Source organism: Myiozetetes cayanensis, unplaced genomic scaffold, assembly GCF_022539395.1.
Source record: "Myiozetetes cayanensis isolate MyiCay16 unplaced genomic scaffold, myiCay2020 scf6-25, whole genome shotgun sequence".
In the NCBI taxonomy this organism is placed as follows: domain Eukaryota; kingdom Metazoa; phylum Chordata; class Aves; order Passeriformes; family Tyrannidae; genus Myiozetetes; species Myiozetetes cayanensis.
Window position 1 is genome coordinate 58,612,581 of NW_026087853.1, and position 18,400 is coordinate 58,630,980.

General features: G+C 42.6%; 1 protein-coding gene across 1 annotated transcript in view; it reads left to right on the forward strand.

Annotated features, from left to right (window-relative positions):
- Positions 1-18,400, forward strand: part of CSTF3 (cleavage stimulation factor subunit 3) — a 40,345-nt gene that overhangs the window by 20,893 nt on the left and 1,052 nt on the right. Inside the window, exons 4-20 of the mRNA XM_050334958.1 lie at positions 5,803-5,835; positions 6,253-6,350; positions 7,292-7,358; positions 7,461-7,495; positions 7,596-7,722; positions 9,894-9,971; positions 10,175-10,337; positions 10,863-10,972; positions 11,417-11,533; positions 12,628-12,702; positions 13,956-14,099; positions 14,182-14,284; positions 15,428-15,497; positions 16,017-16,212; positions 17,129-17,282; positions 17,660-17,754; positions 17,890-17,950. Of these exons, the coding sequence (XP_050190915.1) occupies positions 5,803-5,835; positions 6,253-6,350; positions 7,292-7,358; positions 7,461-7,495; positions 7,596-7,722; positions 9,894-9,971; positions 10,175-10,337; positions 10,863-10,972; positions 11,417-11,533; positions 12,628-12,702; positions 13,956-14,099; positions 14,182-14,284; positions 15,428-15,497; positions 16,017-16,212; positions 17,129-17,282; positions 17,660-17,754; positions 17,890-17,950 (1,726 nt within the window). The remainder of the gene's footprint in view (positions 1-5,802; positions 5,836-6,252; positions 6,351-7,291; positions 7,359-7,460; positions 7,496-7,595; positions 7,723-9,893; positions 9,972-10,174; positions 10,338-10,862; positions 10,973-11,416; positions 11,534-12,627; positions 12,703-13,955; positions 14,100-14,181; positions 14,285-15,427; positions 15,498-16,016; positions 16,213-17,128; positions 17,283-17,659; positions 17,755-17,889; positions 17,951-18,400) is intronic.

The following is an 18,400-nucleotide window of genomic DNA, read 5'->3' on the forward strand; positions in this document are numbered from 1 at the left end:
CTCCACTTGAATCACACCAGTTCACAAGAGATGTTTGCAGTAATGGGGTTTGTCAGGAAGGAGGAGAGCAGTGCAGGCAGTAACAGGTGGGTTTGGTGTTTGAACATAACTGCAAATCTGCCTTTTTTTTTTTCTGAAAGAGTGTTTTGGAAAGGACAGTTAAGCAAAATGAGAAGAGGTAGCAGTAGAACGCCATAGATAGGAAGGAAGAGAAAATTCACTTGAAAAATTAAGGAAGGCCCCAAAGATTAACATGAAGAGGCAGCATTTTTTGTAAGGGAGTAGAGTCAGATGTCCTGAAGATTTGTCTCTGTGTGAAAATTACTCACATTCCTAAGTTTTAAACTGTAGCACAGCAGCTATTTTTGGTAGCTCTGTCTCTGAGCTCTCTTATTTGTTAATGAAGTCCTTGTTCCTTTTACTGGAGTAGATACTTAAGTAAGAATTAGATGGGGTAGGTACTTTTTAATATTCCAAACTATATTATTCATAGCAAAGTTAAGTTTCTTGACTGCAGTGCATCAACCTTTCATCACATCTAGATCAGTGCTTACTGTAAGTTTGTTCAGGGAGGTTGTCCGGGTTCTCAGTGCTTGTATTGCTGACAGAAAGCAGACAGTTTGCTCAGACCTTGGGATATTCTAATCACGTGTTAGTAGGGATTGATTTCTTTCCTAATACATCTGAAAATTAAAGATGCCGGGGTTTTTCAGTCTAATAGATCAAACAAAAAGACTTCTTCCACTTGCAGGTTTTTTTGAATTGCTAATTACTTCTTCACATAGCTTTTTTTGAATTGAGAATGACTCTTAACGCTGTTTTAACTGGGTCATGTTGCTCTGCCTGCAGAGTGGTGTTTCACAAGTTCTTGTTTTCTTTTCCTTTCTGAAGACTTCTGCTCTGAGCTGCTCCCTTGCCACCCTGAGGCAGGTGCAGCTGGGTTTCTTTTTTTCCTAAACTTCAGATAAATCTATTTCTGTGCTCACAGTTTTGAAAATAGTCTTTTCAAGTCTTCAGGCACACCTGTTTTTTTCCTTTTTTGTATAATAAGTGGTGGAGAAGTTCATGCAGTGATCATGCAGGAGAAACGTGGGTAGAGTGTGATAACCTGCAGAGCTTTGTTTAATGTTCCTCAAGGTTATTAAAGGTTTGGGATGATGAGGCTGTAAAGACAATTTTCAAGAAGTTAAGAGGAGCAGCCTTCCGTGCTGCTGGTGATGCAGCAGCTCTCTCTGCCTGTGCCACTGGTCCCAATTTCCCACTGCAACTTGAATTCTAATAGAACTGCTGCCCTTCATTTATTAGTTATCACTTTACCTGTAGACATCACCACCTCTTACTGTTGAAAATGGTAATGTGGCTCAGAGTTTTGCTATAAAAAGTTAACCTTTTTTCACGAGCTGCTCAGGAGGTGGCTGTTCTTGCTGCAGGATATTAACTGGTAATTGGACTTGCAGAACTGCAGGTTCTGTTCATTAGCAGAACAAATATTCTTAGTTACTGTAAAAATCTATTTATTCCTAAATACTGTGAGAAAATTGAGAGTACATGTAACTCTAAATATATGATAGTGTATGTCACAGACCACAGTTTTGGTAATCAGGAGACAGCTGTGAAACCTAAAAGATGATTGTGAGCAGGAAGATCACAGTGGTCAGACAGTGGGACTGGCTGCCTGGAGAGGTGGTTGATGCCCCAAACCAGTGCCCTAAACAACGTGCTTGAGCTTTTGGTCAGCCCTGAAGTGGTCAGGCAGTTGGACAAGGTGACCAGTGTATGTTCCCCCACTCCTACATTGTAGCTATTTCAGCAGCTATAACTGAATCCTGGTTTTCAGGTGATGATATAACGAGTGGAAACAACATGACTTCCAAATTCTGATGTAATGCCATGGTTCTGGAAGCTCTGGAAATAATGCTTGTAATAGTAGTTGGAGACATTTAATTTAGAATAATTTTAAGGAAGTTTTCAAATCCCATTGTATGGCAGACCCTGGAATTGAGACACACAATGTGAGACATTACACTTGTTTGTTCTGAATGAAAACAGGCAGAATCTCATCTTACTGCCCTTTGAGAAAATGAGTTTTCCCATAGTCAGTGTGCTATACCCCTTCCTTGCAGGCTTTACTAATAGCAAGATAAAAGCTGGATTTTCACGGGGAATATTAAAACTCCCCATGAGGACTACAGAAATGCCCAATCATTCAATCCTTAGCTGGTACAGATTGTAGTAAAACAATGTATTACAGCAACTGCGTCTGCAATTACGTGCTAATGCCTTTAAATAAAGCATTTCACTGCTTAAGCCCTGGAGTGTCTTGCACAAGTGAAAGATGTGCTTTGTTGGGCATGTGTAAGATAAGTTTTATATCCATTTTTTTAGAGAGTTACAGTCCAGCCTCGCTGGGTTAATGGCCACATGGAAGTGCAGTGTTAGTCCTGCATTTTGCCTTGATCAGAACTGCATTTGTTATTTGCAAGGGTAATTGCTGTTCCTTGACCTGTGGGAAAGCGAGTTTGTCGCATGAAGTGCTCGCACAATTAGTCACTGCCTGGGAGCCTCAGCAAATAGCAAAAGGCCAAATGTGCTAAAGATAGAACAGAGAATCAGCATCTCTCCCTCCTTTCAAAGGTGACATTTCTTCGAGGCAGTCTGAGGAGTTTGAATTGCTGTGGTCCAAGCTGTGTTTATTCTGCAAGTAAAGTGGGAACATCTCTCCAGCCTGTATTTTGGAAACATAGGCAGAGAAATGTGAGTGTATTTTATTACACTCGCAGTTCTGTCCTGGTAGAGATGCAAATTACATCCCACTGTGCTTGAGGTGGGGAGTTGACTCTTTAGCCATCAAGATGTAAAAAAAAAAAGAAAAGGCAAATGGGTTCAGTCATGATAAATTTTATCTGTTTTTATTTTTAAAATGTTAACTTTTATTTATCTAATACCCAGTCATCTAACTGTGAATGAATACAGGCCTTTCACAGCAAGTTCCCTTCAGCTCATAAACCAGAGCAGTGCTTACATACATGTAGGATCTGGTGGCAATTTTGTGCTCTGAAACATATGTTGTGTTATGTGGTTTTAAAAACAAACAAACAAACCAAAAAACCCCAATGCACAGTGTTTCTCTTCAGGTCCCTCTTCCAAAACAAGCACAAAACCCCCTGGGTAGTGCCGGGCCGTGAGTAAAGTAAAGAACAAGAGGATCCACCTCACCAAGGGCAGAGCTGGAGGCAGTGGATAAGGCAGCTTTAGATTTTATACTTGAGAAAAAAAAAACAAACTAACTTTGCTTCCTTAGGAGCCTGATGGAAAGCAAGAACCACTGAAAAGGTTAAAATGAAACCGGGATGCTTTTTAGGCTTGTGTTTTATGTTGCCAGGCAACTACAAATGGTATTATGCCCTCAGATTAGTAAAGTCACGTGCCTTGCATGATCATAAGTGGTTCTCATGTCTTCTAAAGGTCTGTTAGGAAGGGTGAAGTGCTCTGTAATCTGTGGATTAAGTTTTGCCTTTGAATGTTGGTGAAGCTCATTAGAGGGAATTCCATTGTATATTCTAGGAAGAATTGGACTTATTATGAGTTCATCTTGCACAAAGCTGATAACAGCAGTGACTTAGATTTCCTGTTAGAGCATCAAATTTAAAGTTACTCTTTCAGCAGAACGGGTGGAACTTCTCATCGCCACGGTCAGAGGAAGGCAGGGTCGGGTGTGTTTTGGTCCTGGACTGTCCAAGGTGTAACAGGGATGTGTGATGGTGGGTCCTGCAGGCAGCATCTGCCCTTGCTGCCTGGGGTGGACTTTCCCCACTTCCTTTATTTTCTTAAAGCACATCCCGCTGATCTCGGACCTCCTAACTTTGTTGGTACCAAGATTTCTGAATTTTCAGGTGTGAAACCGTTTGCGTGGATTTAACAAACCCAGAGCACTGAGTTGATGTGGTCAGCAACTTGTCACATACCTGGATAATTCACATAGAAGATATTTAGCTTTGAGTTATAACTCATGCAAATGAAGAATACACCTTCTTTTCTTAGCAAAATCGGGGATGATCTGATGCTGGATGCAATTACTGAGGGTCACTGGAGTTCATTTCTGCTGAGTAATGGTTGTCACTGGGCTTTTGGGTGTTGGAGGAGCAAGGGGAAGTGCTGAGCAGGCAGACAGCATTTTGTTGGTGACAAAGCCAAAAATAAATTTTATTTAATTATTTACCAAAAAAAAAATAATTCATGCTATCTCCTTTCTCTATTAAAAAAAAAAAATTCTGTACAAACCAAGGTTCATTTGTTCTTTTTGACTGGGTGACCGAGGATAGAAGGAGATTGCTGGGTGTGGGAGGCTCTGTCTCTTTCGTGAGAGTTGAATCCTTTTCATCATATTGTAAGAGGTGCTGAGGAACCTGAAAGATGACTGTCAAAAAACAGTGAGGTAAAACTGGGAGATGTCTTCCTATCTTTTGGACTCTAAAGGAATGAGAAATTTAAAATGTAAGAATGTCCTTTCCTTCAGCTGGAGGCAGAGCAGCGTCAGGCTCCTTAATTCACGTCCACAGAAAAAAAAGCTTCCGTCTCAGCAGCCCTACAACCACTAGAAGTGCTCTTTAAAGGCAGAAAGAACGTGTTTGAGTTCTCTTGGTTTTAATTGGTCTTGTTCAGGAGTGAGGGAAATGTTTAGGGCTCTGGGGACTGGGATGTTGCTGGAGCAGGGACACTTGGGAGGCAGGAGGGGCAGTGCAGGGTGCAGTACAGGGCTTGCTTGTGCCCATGAGTTGGTGTCTCCTGCTGCTTCCATTAAAAATCCTGTAGTGCTTTAGTGTGGGAATGGTGGGAAGTGGAATAATGATGCAGAAGGGTGCTGTTTGCTGCCTGCCACCACGGTCCTTGGGGAAGTGGAGAGAAAGGCTTTCGGGACTGCTCGTGCTGCGCTCGAATCCTCTAAGTAGATGAAGAGCAATGAGTTTTAAAGGGGAGGTTTGATACTTTACAAATGCAGCACAGCATATAGGAATAAGGAATAATGGAATAAGGAATCCTTATTTCATTAGAAGTTCTGTGCTTCAACGCAGATCAAGCATCTTCCAAAGGCTGTTGTTGATTTTTCCTTGTTTCTTCGGGGTGAGTCTCCACAGACTGCCTGGCATGTTACTGTAACAGGAGCTAATAAATACATGAAGGATGCCAGTCAGTCCTCCTCAGCATTCTCTGCTTTTCTTTGTCCTCGTGGTGTGTGAGCTGTGTGAATGAAACTGGTGCCGAGACCTGAGTGTGGTTTGGTCCCTCCCGGGGCGCCTCTGGGGAAGCAGGTTCTCCGTGTTTATTATTCCCCTATCCAGCATCAGCATGTTATAGCAACAGAAATTTTCAAGTGTAATAGATTTATTAGCCTGGTAGTTTTGCAGATGTGGCATTTTACCTTTAATTTACTAAATCTCCATCTAGAACCTTTGGTACCTAAGTCAATGTATGATGCACTGGAGGCAATAGAGTACCTCGACATGAGAGGCTAAGTCTGGCTGCTCAAACCAGAATGCAGGAAAGCAACTTTGCCTACTGATACCTACATTTTAGAAAGTGAAGAATCAAAACTAAAAAACCTGCCAATTTTGCCAAAGCTAAGCAAAGTACATGATTTTTGTGTGTTTAATTATGTTTTTGCAGCATTATGTGGTGTTAACAGTGTAATTAGTTCAGGCAGCCAAAGTACAAATTGGAATGCTGTAGTACTGTGTAAAGAATATATTCCTACTATTCAAAAATAGTTTCTTAAGTGATTTGTTTTTTTCTGCTTCCCTATAGATTAAAGCAAAAAATTATGACAAAGTGGAAAAGGTGAGTCCTATTAATGTATGTAATCTATCTCTATAGCAAGAAAAAGTACCTTGTGATTGGGCTATATCAGATTGAAAAAAGCCGTAGCTGTCACTGAATGTACTATTCAAAAACACAGATAAAAAGTATCATTAAAATTGATCTGTTGTTGCTGCAACAAATTAATAAAAATAATAATAATAATCTGCAATCAGTGAATTGTGCAGGGGGATTTTTCTGCTTAGTTCTCTCCAGTTCCCTTGCATAGCACAGAGATGGTTTAGTCAAAAAAAAAATGAGTAGTTTAACTCACTCTTTCTTATAAATCTCAATCATAATTACTAAGATGATTTTAATTCATGCTGTGTAGTTTGAAAAGTAGAAACCTAATTTCTGTATCTGCAATCCTGATCACGTCTTCTTGCTGTTATTAAACAGTTATTTCAGCGATGCCTTATGAAGGTTTTACACATTGATTTATGGAAATGTTACCTTTCCTATGTACGAGAAACCAAGGGGAAGCTACCTAGTTACAAGTAAGTTAACAGAGTTGCTCTCAGTTATTCTGGTTTTATGGTGAATTTCTTCTTCATTTTTGACTAGGGGGTGGGGAGGAAACTGGGGGACAAATCTGGGGGTATTCTGGTGGAGGGAATGGTATGAAATCTTTCTTCCCCAGCCCACCATAATTTCTTTGCACAAGAGCTGGCGAGACAAGTAATGCATTAACAGAGGAAAAAAAGCAGGGGTTTCTATTTTTACAAGACTGTTTTGAAATAGTTGTAAAAATATCGGTGCCCACTCTCCCATCTCCAATCTTTATATCCAATTTAACTTTCTCCTGTTTTTCCTGTTAATGTTGTCAAGGAGGTAATAAGGGACTGAAGTGTATTTGAGTAAAGGAAAGTGGGAGAAAAGTGGTAGAGAGGAAAAACAGTCATAACTGAAACTTAACCAAGGAAATTCTGTGAACATTTTAAATCTTGAAGGAAAATACTTATTTGGGGGACTGAGAAATCATGTGAAAGAATCTGGGCAGTTTCCACACAAGGGAGCTACTCCTAATTACCCCAGAGTTTGTATTCCTGGAGAATTGCATAAAGGTTTGGGGAACTCTGAGGGGGGAAAAAACAACTGAAGATGTAGGGAGTGGTTGTTTTCTGTTTTCTTAACTTCACATGGTATACATGGGTTTCCACTGACTGGATGGGTCAGGAGCTGTTATTACACTGGATTGCCATAAATAGTTTTAAATAATTTTCTTAAATAAAACAAATAAGCAAACCCCCAAAATAACTTAAATACAGAATTTAAAGCTATCTGAATGCCAGTTTTTGCCCTCAGCCGTTGAATGATATTTCTCATTCCTCAGTGTTTTGGTTAGAATTTGCTGTGCAAAAGGATACTCTTTAAATAAAGACTTTTTAAAATGCTAAACACTTGCTCTATGGTCTTTGTGGTTTGTTCTTTTCCTCAGAGAAAAAATGGCTCAGGCCTATGATTTTGCTCTGGATAAGATTGGCATGGAAATCATGTCATACCAGGTATGTCTGTTTTCGATCAAAACACGTTTGATTTCTAAAACTCCTTTAACAAGTACGACTGAACGTTGGTTTCCTCACGTGTAATGTTTTTCTCTCACGTAGATCTGGGTGGATTACATCAATTTTTTGAAAGGCGTGTAAGTACCTCGTAAAAGACTCGTTTTAAGCTCAGTTGATGCGGTGCTGATGTTCGTGGCAGCGGTGATGGCTGACGTGAATTTCTCTCCCGCTCTCTAGAGAAGCAGTGGGATCCTATGCAGAGAACCAGAGGATAACAGCTGTCCGTAGGGTTTACCAGCGTGGCTGTGTGAATCCCATGATTAACATAGAACAGCTCTGGAGAGATTATAACAAATACGAAGAGGTAACCAACAGCATCCTTGTTTGTGACATTAAGAAAGAAGTAATAGTCGAGTATGGTGCCCAAACTACACCCATTAAATAATTAGGGCTAGAAGAGGTGACCAGCAGTATGAACAGCTTTTGTGTGTGCAGTTTGTACCCGGGTGAATTTTAAAATTTATTTCAGAGACTGTCCATAAGATCCACTGGACTGCCCCATTTCCCTGTTGGCCCAGTGGAATTGCTAGTGAGTTAGAAACTGCTGTTATCAGTGCTGGAGAAGGTATCTCATGGAAGCTGGAGCAGCTCAGGTGGCGCTGAGGGCTGGTGTCCCCCAGGAGGCACTGCCCTCCTTTCCCTGAGAGTTGAACAGGCATTCAGTTAGGATGGTTTGCACTTCCTTCACTGCACTGGGTTACGTGGTCTTCAGTATTTCCTGCTCATCCTGTACCTGCTGGTTGTGCCCAGGCTGGCAGGGCCAGCTGTGCCCCGAGCAGGGCAGAAGGGCCAACTTCTCTTTCCTTGGTGCTCTGGGTGGGAGAACTCCAGGCATCCAGAGCTATGAGCGTGTCCTGTACCAGCTCATTGCCCTGCTGGTGTTCAGGGACACCCCAGCCAGCCTGATGACACCAGGGAAGTTCCCCAGTGCCGTGGCTTCTCCTGCCTCGGAAAATCCCCAGTCCAACTTCCCTGTAAACCTCCTCTTCCCCTCCCACGTAGCAAATGGAGGCTGTCACTGTTGATTCCCGCTCCTGTCATTAATACCTGGGGAGACTGTCAAAACAACAGCTCCAACCTGTCCAGTTTCTGGTTGAGGCAGCTCTGGGTGACACCTGTGACTCAAAGCTGTCCCTCAGGCTGTTCAGAACTGCAGGGAGCTGAGGCCAGTGCTCTGCTCAGGCAGGGGTTTCTGCACGTCCTGTTCTGGCTAAACTGGCCTCGAGGGAACGGCTGCTGCTTGCAGGGGTCCTGGCACAGGGAAATGCTCCTCACCAGAAGGGCTCTTCGAGGGGAGGTGATTCCCCACATCAGTAGCCCAACAACACAGAGGTCACGTGCATGTCTGTGAGTGAAAGATTAATGGCTGTTTGCTCTAACTGGAGTGTTCTCGAGCTTCCCCTCAGCTCAGCCACAGCCACCACCAGGTAGCAATATCAACCTGTCAGTCACCACTGTCTTTAATTAATTAATGGTAACGCTGCCAGTGAGCCTTCTGTGCCAGTGACAAAGGGACAGTCTTTGGCTCACAAAGCCGCGTGGCTGCTGAGCTGGGAGCGCATCCCAGGAGGATCCAGCTGCATCCTCAGCCTGCTCCTGGGTTAACTGGGGCGTTGCTGGTTTTGTCTGCTGTCCCAGACAGCACCTTGCAGGAGCCCAGACAGTGCCTTTGCTTCCCTACTGAGTCAGTCGCCAGCCTGGCTGCCTGTTTGGAATAGGACTGAAAGCTGTGCCCACCTTCCTCAAAGTCTTTGCAAGCCATGCCAGCAAAATCCACCTGGACTTGGGCAGCAGCAAAAGGGGACTCCTTACCCTGGTGTTTTGTTCATGCCCAGGACCCTGGGACCAGGGCCCAGCTGCCCCCAAGCCCTCTGCTCTTGCTCAGCAGCACAGCAGAGCCCTCTCACGTGAGTGCAGTCCTGGAGGGGTGCCACTCTCAGTGGTGACACATCTGGAGTCCCTCTCACCTGACAAAGGTACACAAAGCTGGGAGTGTGTTGAATAGAACCTCTTTTAGAAGCTGTCACTTCAGGAGCAGAGGAGAAGGCCGAGTTTTGAGCCTGGAGGTCAATCTGTGTTACTTCTTGCACAAGAAAATGGAGTTGCTCATGTGCTGTCACCTGGTGAGCAGCAAGGCAGGGAGCTGTTACTTGATAGATCATCCATTTAAAAGCAAAACTGTAAATCACAAATACGTCCTTTCCACTTTTGCTCCCAGCAGTTTATGTAAAATATTTTTGAAAGTAATTAAAAGTATGCTGAGGTGCTTCAGGTCAGTTGATTTTTAGTAGTGAGTTTATTCTCTGATACATGATCTTGCCCAGACATTTATCAGGAGAAACGCAGTACCTTTTGAGATTGGTATTTTACAATAACTTTGTTATCCCTTTTCAAACTCTTTCCTGTATAAAATAAGATTCAGTGTTTCCAAAGTGAAATTGCACATTCCCAGTTCCTTTTTTCACCCTTCTCCAGGGCATCAATATTCACTTAGCTAAGAAGATGATCGAAGACAGGAGTAGAGATTATATGAATGCACGACGTGTTGCAAAGGTACAACCTCCTGCTGACTTCCCTTTGTCCTCTTTAATTCTACCAGCTCTCGTTAAAACTGGTCCTTATTTTAAATAAAAGTCTGTCCAGACTAATAAGGTCGGCCTGATAAAATATTTGTGTCCGTTTTAGAAAGCACAAGATAAACGAAATAAGTTTCATGGGTTTAAATCTGCTCTCCCAAACATTGCTTCTTGCTCCAGGAATACGAGACGGTGATGAAAGGCCTGGACCGCAACGCTCCCTCTGTGCCCCCTCAGAACACCCCCCAGGAGGCTCAGCAGGTGGACATGTGGAAGAAGTACATCCAGTGGGAAAAGAGCAACCCCCTGCGAACAGAAGATCAAACTCTCATAACAAAAAGAGGTAATCAGGTGTTGTCAGGGAGTTGGGATTGTATTTTCTGGCTTCATTAGCGACCTCCAGCAACAAATAACGTCGTGGTTTGGTGCTCAGGGCTCGTGCTGGAGCACAGGTTAATCAGGTTCCTTGGATTGGGTGAGTGTTCTTTTAAAAAAACAGACCAGATTTTACTCAGGCCAAGCTGAGGCCAAGCTGGAAGCAGTACAAGGATTTTGGGGGACAGTGCTCTAGTCGTGTGCCACTGAACTTCAGTTGGAAGTCGGGAAGCAGTGGATCACATCCTGGGTTTTATGGCTGACATTAAATAAGTTGTTCCTCTTCCTCTGGGGAGGAGGTAGGTTTTAGCTGCTACTTATGATTCATAAAGTTCCTGGCAATGTACAAGGCCTGCAGTTGTGATCACTGTCACCAATTAGCGTTGACACTGATTAATTTAATGACTTTTGTACTTCACACTTCCATTGTGCAAGAGGGTCCCACCATTTGTACAGTGATTTAGGGAGTGTTTCCTGCATTTCTTGCCCACAGTGATGTTTGCTTATGAGCAGTGTCTTCTGGTGCTGGGACATCACCCAGACATCTGGTATGAGGCAGCACAGTACCTGGAGCAGTCCAGTAAGCTGCTGGCTGAGAAAGGGGTAAGCAGTTTACCATTGGCTTTCTATTCTTTAATTGCTTTGAGATGCTGTACTGTTATTTTTTTTGGTCAAGCACTTAAGAACCAAAAAGGGTTGTGTGAAAAATAGTTAGTACCGTAAGTTGTGTCGTGGTTCAGAATTTTAAAATTGGGCCTAATGTAAGAAATAAAAGTGTCTTTATTTGAGGTAAGAATTACGAAACACTATTTCAGTCTTGCAAAGGCAGGTTTGGGGGAGTTTTAGGTTTCAGTTTTAGGTTTGGGGGGGAGTTTTTTTGGCCTGATTTTGTGGTTCCTTAAGTACTGGGGACGCGATAATCTCCTTATTGGAGCACTGCGTGGAAATTCACTGGGACTTGTCACACACGGCAGATATTCCATAAATTGGCCTTTGTTGTCACAGCTGCTGAACAATTACATTGTTGTTACACTTATTTCATAACAGGACATGAACAATGCTAAACTTTTCAGTGACGAGGCTGCTAATATTTATGAAAGAGCGATCAGCACTTTACTAAAGAAGAATATGCTTCTTTATTTTGCATATGCAGATTACGAAGAGGTGAGCAAAAATAGTGATGTACTGACTCTGAAATCCAAAGACATCTCCCATCAATAATGTCATTTATTTGAAACATACTGAATACACAGTATAGAATTAATTTACTGGTTTTTTCCAGCCTTACTCTCATTCAGGGATTCTGAGGTGGAGCTGACAAAATGGAGAGGAAAATCCCATAGTATGAGTTCCAAAAGCTTTGAAAACCTACTGTCTTTCCACTTAAATATTGACTATAATTTTCAATGTATCGATAAGGGTGAAATGCTTATAAATTTGCATTTACTGGAGGATCAGCTTCTTCACTTTTAAAATGGGCATAATAAAGAGCACCTTTTCTGTCTAATCCTTGAGGGGTTAATATTTGTGTTTGCTGGGATGGAAGATGGGAGGCACCTGTACTGCAGCTTTCTGGTGCAGCCCTGGGTGGCTTTGCACATGAACCACCAGGAATAAAGGCTGCTTCCCACTGATCAGAGGAGGACTGTGGAGTCCTGGGTGGGGAGTGTAGTTTGCCACTTACTGTAACGTGGAAGAGTCTTTGCAGGGAGATTGCGAGGACAACAGGGGGAAAAATAAAAGTCTTTGCCCTTAAAAGAAAGAGCCTTCCTTGGCTTTCAGTGCAGCCTCTTGTCTGCTGAATGTCCTGGTTTTTTAAGGCTGCACAATACAACTTGGAGGGCTGGAGCTGGCAGGGAACTGAATGGATTATTTGAAATGTGTAGGTTGGAGAGTGAAGGTGGTTTTCCCTACCTGTCTACACATCACTTTTAGACAGGGATAAAGGAAGGAGTCTTCTTATCCCAAACACCTACAATGACAGGTCTGCTGCAGTACTGCTACATTAAAAAAAGACTTCAGAGTCTCTTGAAAAGCCTGTACGTAAGCACTACTGGGAAATTAATGTTGGGAAGTGAAAAAAATGACTGCACAAGGCAGAAAACGCATGTGAGTAAAGGGACTGGCATGCACAGCGTTCAGCCAGGGGAAAAAGGGAAACAGAAAAAATTCTACTTGTTAATTCAGATCGAGTTTTGCACTCTCAGGGGCGATGTGGAATGGTGTTAACCAAGCAGTCTGTGTTTCCTTCTCCTCAGAGTCGAATGAAGTACGAGAAAGTGCACAGCATATACAACCGGCTGCTGGCCATCGAGGACATCGACCCCACCCTGGTGAGATGATGCCTGGTGTTGAGTCCTCCCACATTTACATGGGTAGTCACTCAAACACATGCACAGAGTGGGGAGGAGCTTACAGGAGTGACAGAATTAGATTAAAATTCCGTGAAGGTTGATAAGTATTTGTCTTTAATCCACTTAAATACACTAAGTCATGTGCACTCTCCTCCTCTGTCTCTTTTGGGCAGTCTCTTAAAACAGATTTAAGAGCTGTGTCGTGGAATATTTTGCATCTCATGAATTGGTGTATGTTTTGTTGGCTCAACTAAAATTTCACTTTGCCTCCCCTTACGTGATTAAAACCACGTTGCTTTTGTCCATTGTTCTCCCCTGTGTAATAAATGCACCACCCTTTGTAGCTGTAGCTATGTAAATCTGTAATGCACCATAGAAGTGTCCAAGAGAATTGCTGTGCATCTGCTGAAGGTGTAAACATTGTCCCTAGTGCCAGCCCTGATAGTGCTGAACAAGTGGTGTGAGAAGTAACCTGCTCTCCAGAAGCAATTTAGTTTATAAAACAGACACATCAAAGCAGGAGAAGGAAAAAGAAGGTGTGAGGTGTAAAATGGAAAGGTGTCCATTTACTGACACTTCCCGTTCTTTAAAGACAGATCATAAAGCTTCCCAAATGCACATTTTATGAGAAACCACGTCCCAGTTCCTCCTGCTTGAGGAATGCTGTTATTTGTGATCTAATTCAGGGTGAAGGAAGATGCAAACCACAAACTGGCCACTGAATTAAGCGGCACATTCATTATTTCCTTGATCAGGTACAAATAATTTGCAGACTGGATGATTATTTGTGTCTTGGATTGTATAATGTACAGTAAAATGCCTCATCAGACCTTTTGGCTGCTCTTCAGCCTTTTGTATGTCTTGGCTTTATTAGAAAGTTACCATCTTTACACTGATCCTCGAGTTCTCTGAAGGCAATAGCTTATGGAAGTTGCCTTCATTTCCTTACCTCCCCTTCCTTGAAAAAAATCTGTGTACTAACTATTGTGTTTTCAGGGGATCAGTCTTAGGTGTATTCAGTTTTTTTCTTAAAAATCTATAAAAAGGTTTACCTCATTATTTATAGCAAAAACAACACGGGGGCACAACACAGCCTTGCTTCTGTTATGCCTTATTGCTGTATTTTGTGAGAGAAGATTATTTCAGATACAGTAAAAAAAGAAACCAACTCGATGATACCCCGGTGCTCTTCGCTAGCAGTGATGCTGTATCGATATTAACACGCCCCTTAGGTCTATATCCAATACATGAAATTTGCAAGGAGAGCAGAAGGAATAAAGTCTGGAAGGACGATATTTAAGAAAGCCAGAGAGGACGGCCGGACCCGCCACCACGTCTACGTCACGGCAGCTCTGATGGAGTATTACTGCAGCAAGGTAATCATCCCAGCTGCTCAGCCTGGCACCACACCAGTGTCAACTGAAGCTAATAATTATTTTTTTTATTTCATGTTTGCAGGATAAGTCTGTGGCCTTTAAGATTTTTGAGCTAGGGCTGAAGAAATACGGGGACATTCCGGAATACGTGCTGGCGTACATCGACTACCTTTCCCACCTTAATGGTAAGCTCTGAGCTTTTGAGAGCTCTAATGCAGCATTAATCTGCTTTCTCTGTGAGTTGTAAGGTTCAGCCCAAGTTTCCTTGTATTTAAATTCTTCTTGAAGAGCAGTGAAATCTCTTTGTGAAGTTTGGGGGTTAATTTGAAAATGAAACCTGTTCTTTTGTCCTTACTGAAGTTCCAGAACATCAGATCTGGAGAGTGATTAGAGGAGAGTGAACTTCCCAAATTTTAACTCGCTGACACTGCAGGAATTTTACAGCACCTGTTGTGAACGGTGGGAAGTGCACTGAGAAATCTAAATCCTGAGGGAAAAGATCTGTAGGACTTTAAAAGCAGTGTGAGAGGAGTGAGGGATTAGCTGGTCCTGACTGGAATTAATTTAAACTCGTTCTCCCCAGGTAGAAAAGATGAGCAAGATACAAAATCCATGTTGTGCTTATCAGTCCTGCTTGGCCACTGCCAGGGAGCTGATCTGCAGTGGGCAGAGGGGTAACACACCTTGCTTTTGAAAGTTTGAACAGGCTTGGAGGTTTTTTTTTCCTCCTGTGAGCTGTAAACAGAGTTGTTGTTTTTTTTCCCCCAAGTTCCAGTATATTTAATTTGGCAATAAATTATTGTGGGTCTACACATGATTATTTACAATGCCATCAGAAAAAAAAAAAATGTTCTTAAAATTCCCTGGTGTGTTGCTCTGTTTTAAGAACCCAGCAGGCTACTGAAAACCAAGGGACTTGATGTCTGAACTCCTGTAAGATGTGGTACAATAAATGGGGCAGAAACTGGGAGTTCAATCAAGATACGCTATTCTGATAATTAAAGAAAATGGAAAAAAAACCCAAACAAACACAGAAATCCTGAAGAGATGCCAAGCAATTGCTGTGCTGTTATAGAAGAACCTGGATTAGGATCAGTTTGTTGCTATCAACAAAAATAAACTCCCACAGAACAAATCTGCAGTGGAATTTAACACCAGTAAAGTTCTGTGTGGGCATTCTTTTTATACTTACTGAAATTCAGATCCAAGTATCAGAACATCAGCCTTATATCTAATTCAATGTACACATTTCTTTGAATGGACATGACTTTAAAATGTCTTTAATGTTACTTAGTGTGATTTTTCTTTTTTTCTTTCTGTTTTTAAAGAGGACAACAACACAAGAGTTTTGTTTGAACGTGTTTTAACTTCGGGGAGCCTTCCACCTGAGAAATCTGGGTATGTCTGCAAAAGCAGTTTCACTACAACCAAAAACCCCCTTCACCCATAAATATCCCAGAGAAATCAGAAACATGAACAGCAGGACAAAATCAGGCACAGATTTGCTTAAGTTACAGCTGAGATTTTCCACAGAGAAATCTGCAGTAATTGTATATATTTTGGGCTATGTAAAATTCTGAGGCAGTGCCTGCTGTGTCATAGGGTGCTGTTAGAATATGTTGGTCTGTGCAGAAGAATTAGATCATAATGTACATGTTGGAAAGTCCTTGGCATATGTTTGTGTGTCTTACCCTGAGAAAAGCTCACCCCAAATGCTAAGTCCTTGACACCAGTAATCCTTCCATAACAAAGTCCTTTCAATCCACTGGATTGAAAGTTTTTACAGGAATATATAAGGCCCTGGGAAGGCAATACATGTTTAGATGCATCTGAAGTAAATCTTTGTGTCCTTTAAGTGGGTTGGGATCAGTAATTCCTTCTCCTTCAGGAACTGTCACTGGATCTGTTCTTTTCCAGGGAAATCTGGGCTCGCTTTTTAGCCTTTGAAAGCAACATTGGTGATTTGGCCAGCATTCTGAAAGTTGAAAAGAGGAGGTTTACAGCCTTCAAGGAAGAGTATGAGGGCAAAGAAACAGCTCTGCTGGTGGACAGGTACAAGTTCATGGATTTGTACCCTTGCTCTGCCAGTGAACTCAAGGCCCTTGGCTATAAGGTAAGTGGGTAACAACACTTCAATTTACAGTTGTCTGGTGGTCTCCTGTCTTGTTTCTAACCACATAGATATTTTAACTACCGTTTCAGTCATGTGGAAGGCCATAGCACTTCCAAACCCATTAGAACGGGCCAAAATGTTGGGTTATATTTTTTTTAAGCCTGAAGTAAATAGGGTGCCAGAGAAACAGCTGACTGCCATTTGCATGGACAGGAAGAGGGCCTTCAATTAATGTTCCTAAAACAGTGCTTCAGCCTCCAGTTATTTCTTACCCAGAAGAAATACAGGTGACATCAGAGCTGGCAAAGCAGCTGAGCTGTTGTTCGTCACGGAGCATTAAAATAATCTGATAGGTGGAAACCAGAGTCACACTGAGCCACTGATCACCTTCCTTTGAAGGCAGTGGGGACAAAGTTATTTTGAAGTTAAAGCTGTGGGTACAAGAGGGAAGGTCTTGCAAGGTGTGTACTTAGGATGGTTCAGCCCTTGGGCCGATTCCTGTTGCTTGGAATGTGCCAAGACGTGTAATCCTGTTTGAACTGATGCTTTGCACGCCTGCTGACTGCCTTATGCTTTACTCCTCTTCCAGCTAAAGCAATCTAGGGAATGAAATGAGGGAGAAATGATAGTTGTGAAGGCCTAGTGGTCTGCACCTGTTCACCTAAATCTTTTTAACCTAAAAATGGAGCTGATCAAAAATGACAACCGCGGTCCCGTTCCATAACAGGAACAAGGGTTTCCACTCCCAGCTGGGGCTCTGTAGGACTAAAATGCTTGATGAAAACGTGCAAGTTCTGCCCAGATGGTCTTGCAAGGGGACATCTGAAATGATAACGATGGCAAGATGTTTTGTTCTGTACTTTAAACAAGCCATGTGGTCCTGCCAAGTTCAGCGCTCTCCGATTGCCTCTCTCAGGACGTGTCCCGTGCCAAGCTAGCGGCGATAATTCCAGACCCCGTGGTTGCACCTTCCATCGTGCCTGTTCTCAAGGATGAGGTGGACAGGAAACCCGAATATCCCAAACCAGACACTCAGCAGATGATTCCATTTCAGCCAAGACACTTAGCACGTAAGTCAGACCCGGGTGGGGGGTGGTTGTGTTTCACCTGGCGGCGAGTTACCAACCTGTGTGTTGAGTCAGCCTGATCAGAGCCTTCCCCAGTCTCCAGTCAGCTAAACCTGCACTTAAATTGTAGGCTCTTATTTCACTGTGTGTGTTTGCCTTGGTATTAAGGTCACATGGAAATTAGTACGAGTAGTTTGGGTTAAACGATAATAAGCTGTTACACACAGTGCTCATAGAGCAGATCACTGACTAAACAATATGTAATTAGTAGAGAGGCCAGAGGGACAGGGTAGTAATTATTTGCATCAAATAATAACGCTGCAGAAACAATTATGGTCTAGCTGTCTTGCACTGGCTTCACACAGTTTTTCTTCCCACAGCTCCAGGTTTACATCCCGTCCCAGGTGGTGTATTTCCTGTTCCCCCAGCAGCTGTAGTTCTCATGAAGCTCCTGCCACCTCCTATTTGTTTTCAGGTTTGTTTTAATGCCTTCTCAAAATTGCAGAAAGCTGTGGAAGAGATTCTGCTGTGACAGAACCACAGTCTGTATCACTCTATTGAAAATAACCTTCTAAACTTTTTTTTTTTTTTTTTTTGGGTAACAAATCAGGGTCCCTTTGTTCAAGTGGATGAGCTCATGGAGATATTTAGAAGATGCAAACTGCCAGACAGTAAGTTACTTGTCCTCTCTGCAGGCTGTGACAGTGCTGCATAAGATGTTTTACATATGGATATTGCTGCCTAAAATCCAGACCTCATTTATTTATAAATGTGCAGTTTGTGTTTAAGAGCACAGGGCTGTGTTTCTAGGCTGGAATCTACACAGAGATGTTTGTACATTTACCTGGGGGGAGACAACAAAAAGCCAAAAAGCTGAAAATCACCAGCTGCTCCCTTAATAAGATGTTGGTGAGACAACCACTGAAGGAAAGAAATGAAGACCTGCAGAATGTCCTGTGAAAGCAGCAGGGCAGTTCTTCCAGCAGCATCATGGCTGTGACGTGGAATTACAGATTTGCAGCAGTGAATTGGTGGGCATAGCTCTGAGTGCACGTCCTTGCAGGGCAAGCTCAGGGCAATCACAGGGAAAGCGAGCTGGGATTGAATCCGAGTGAAAATAA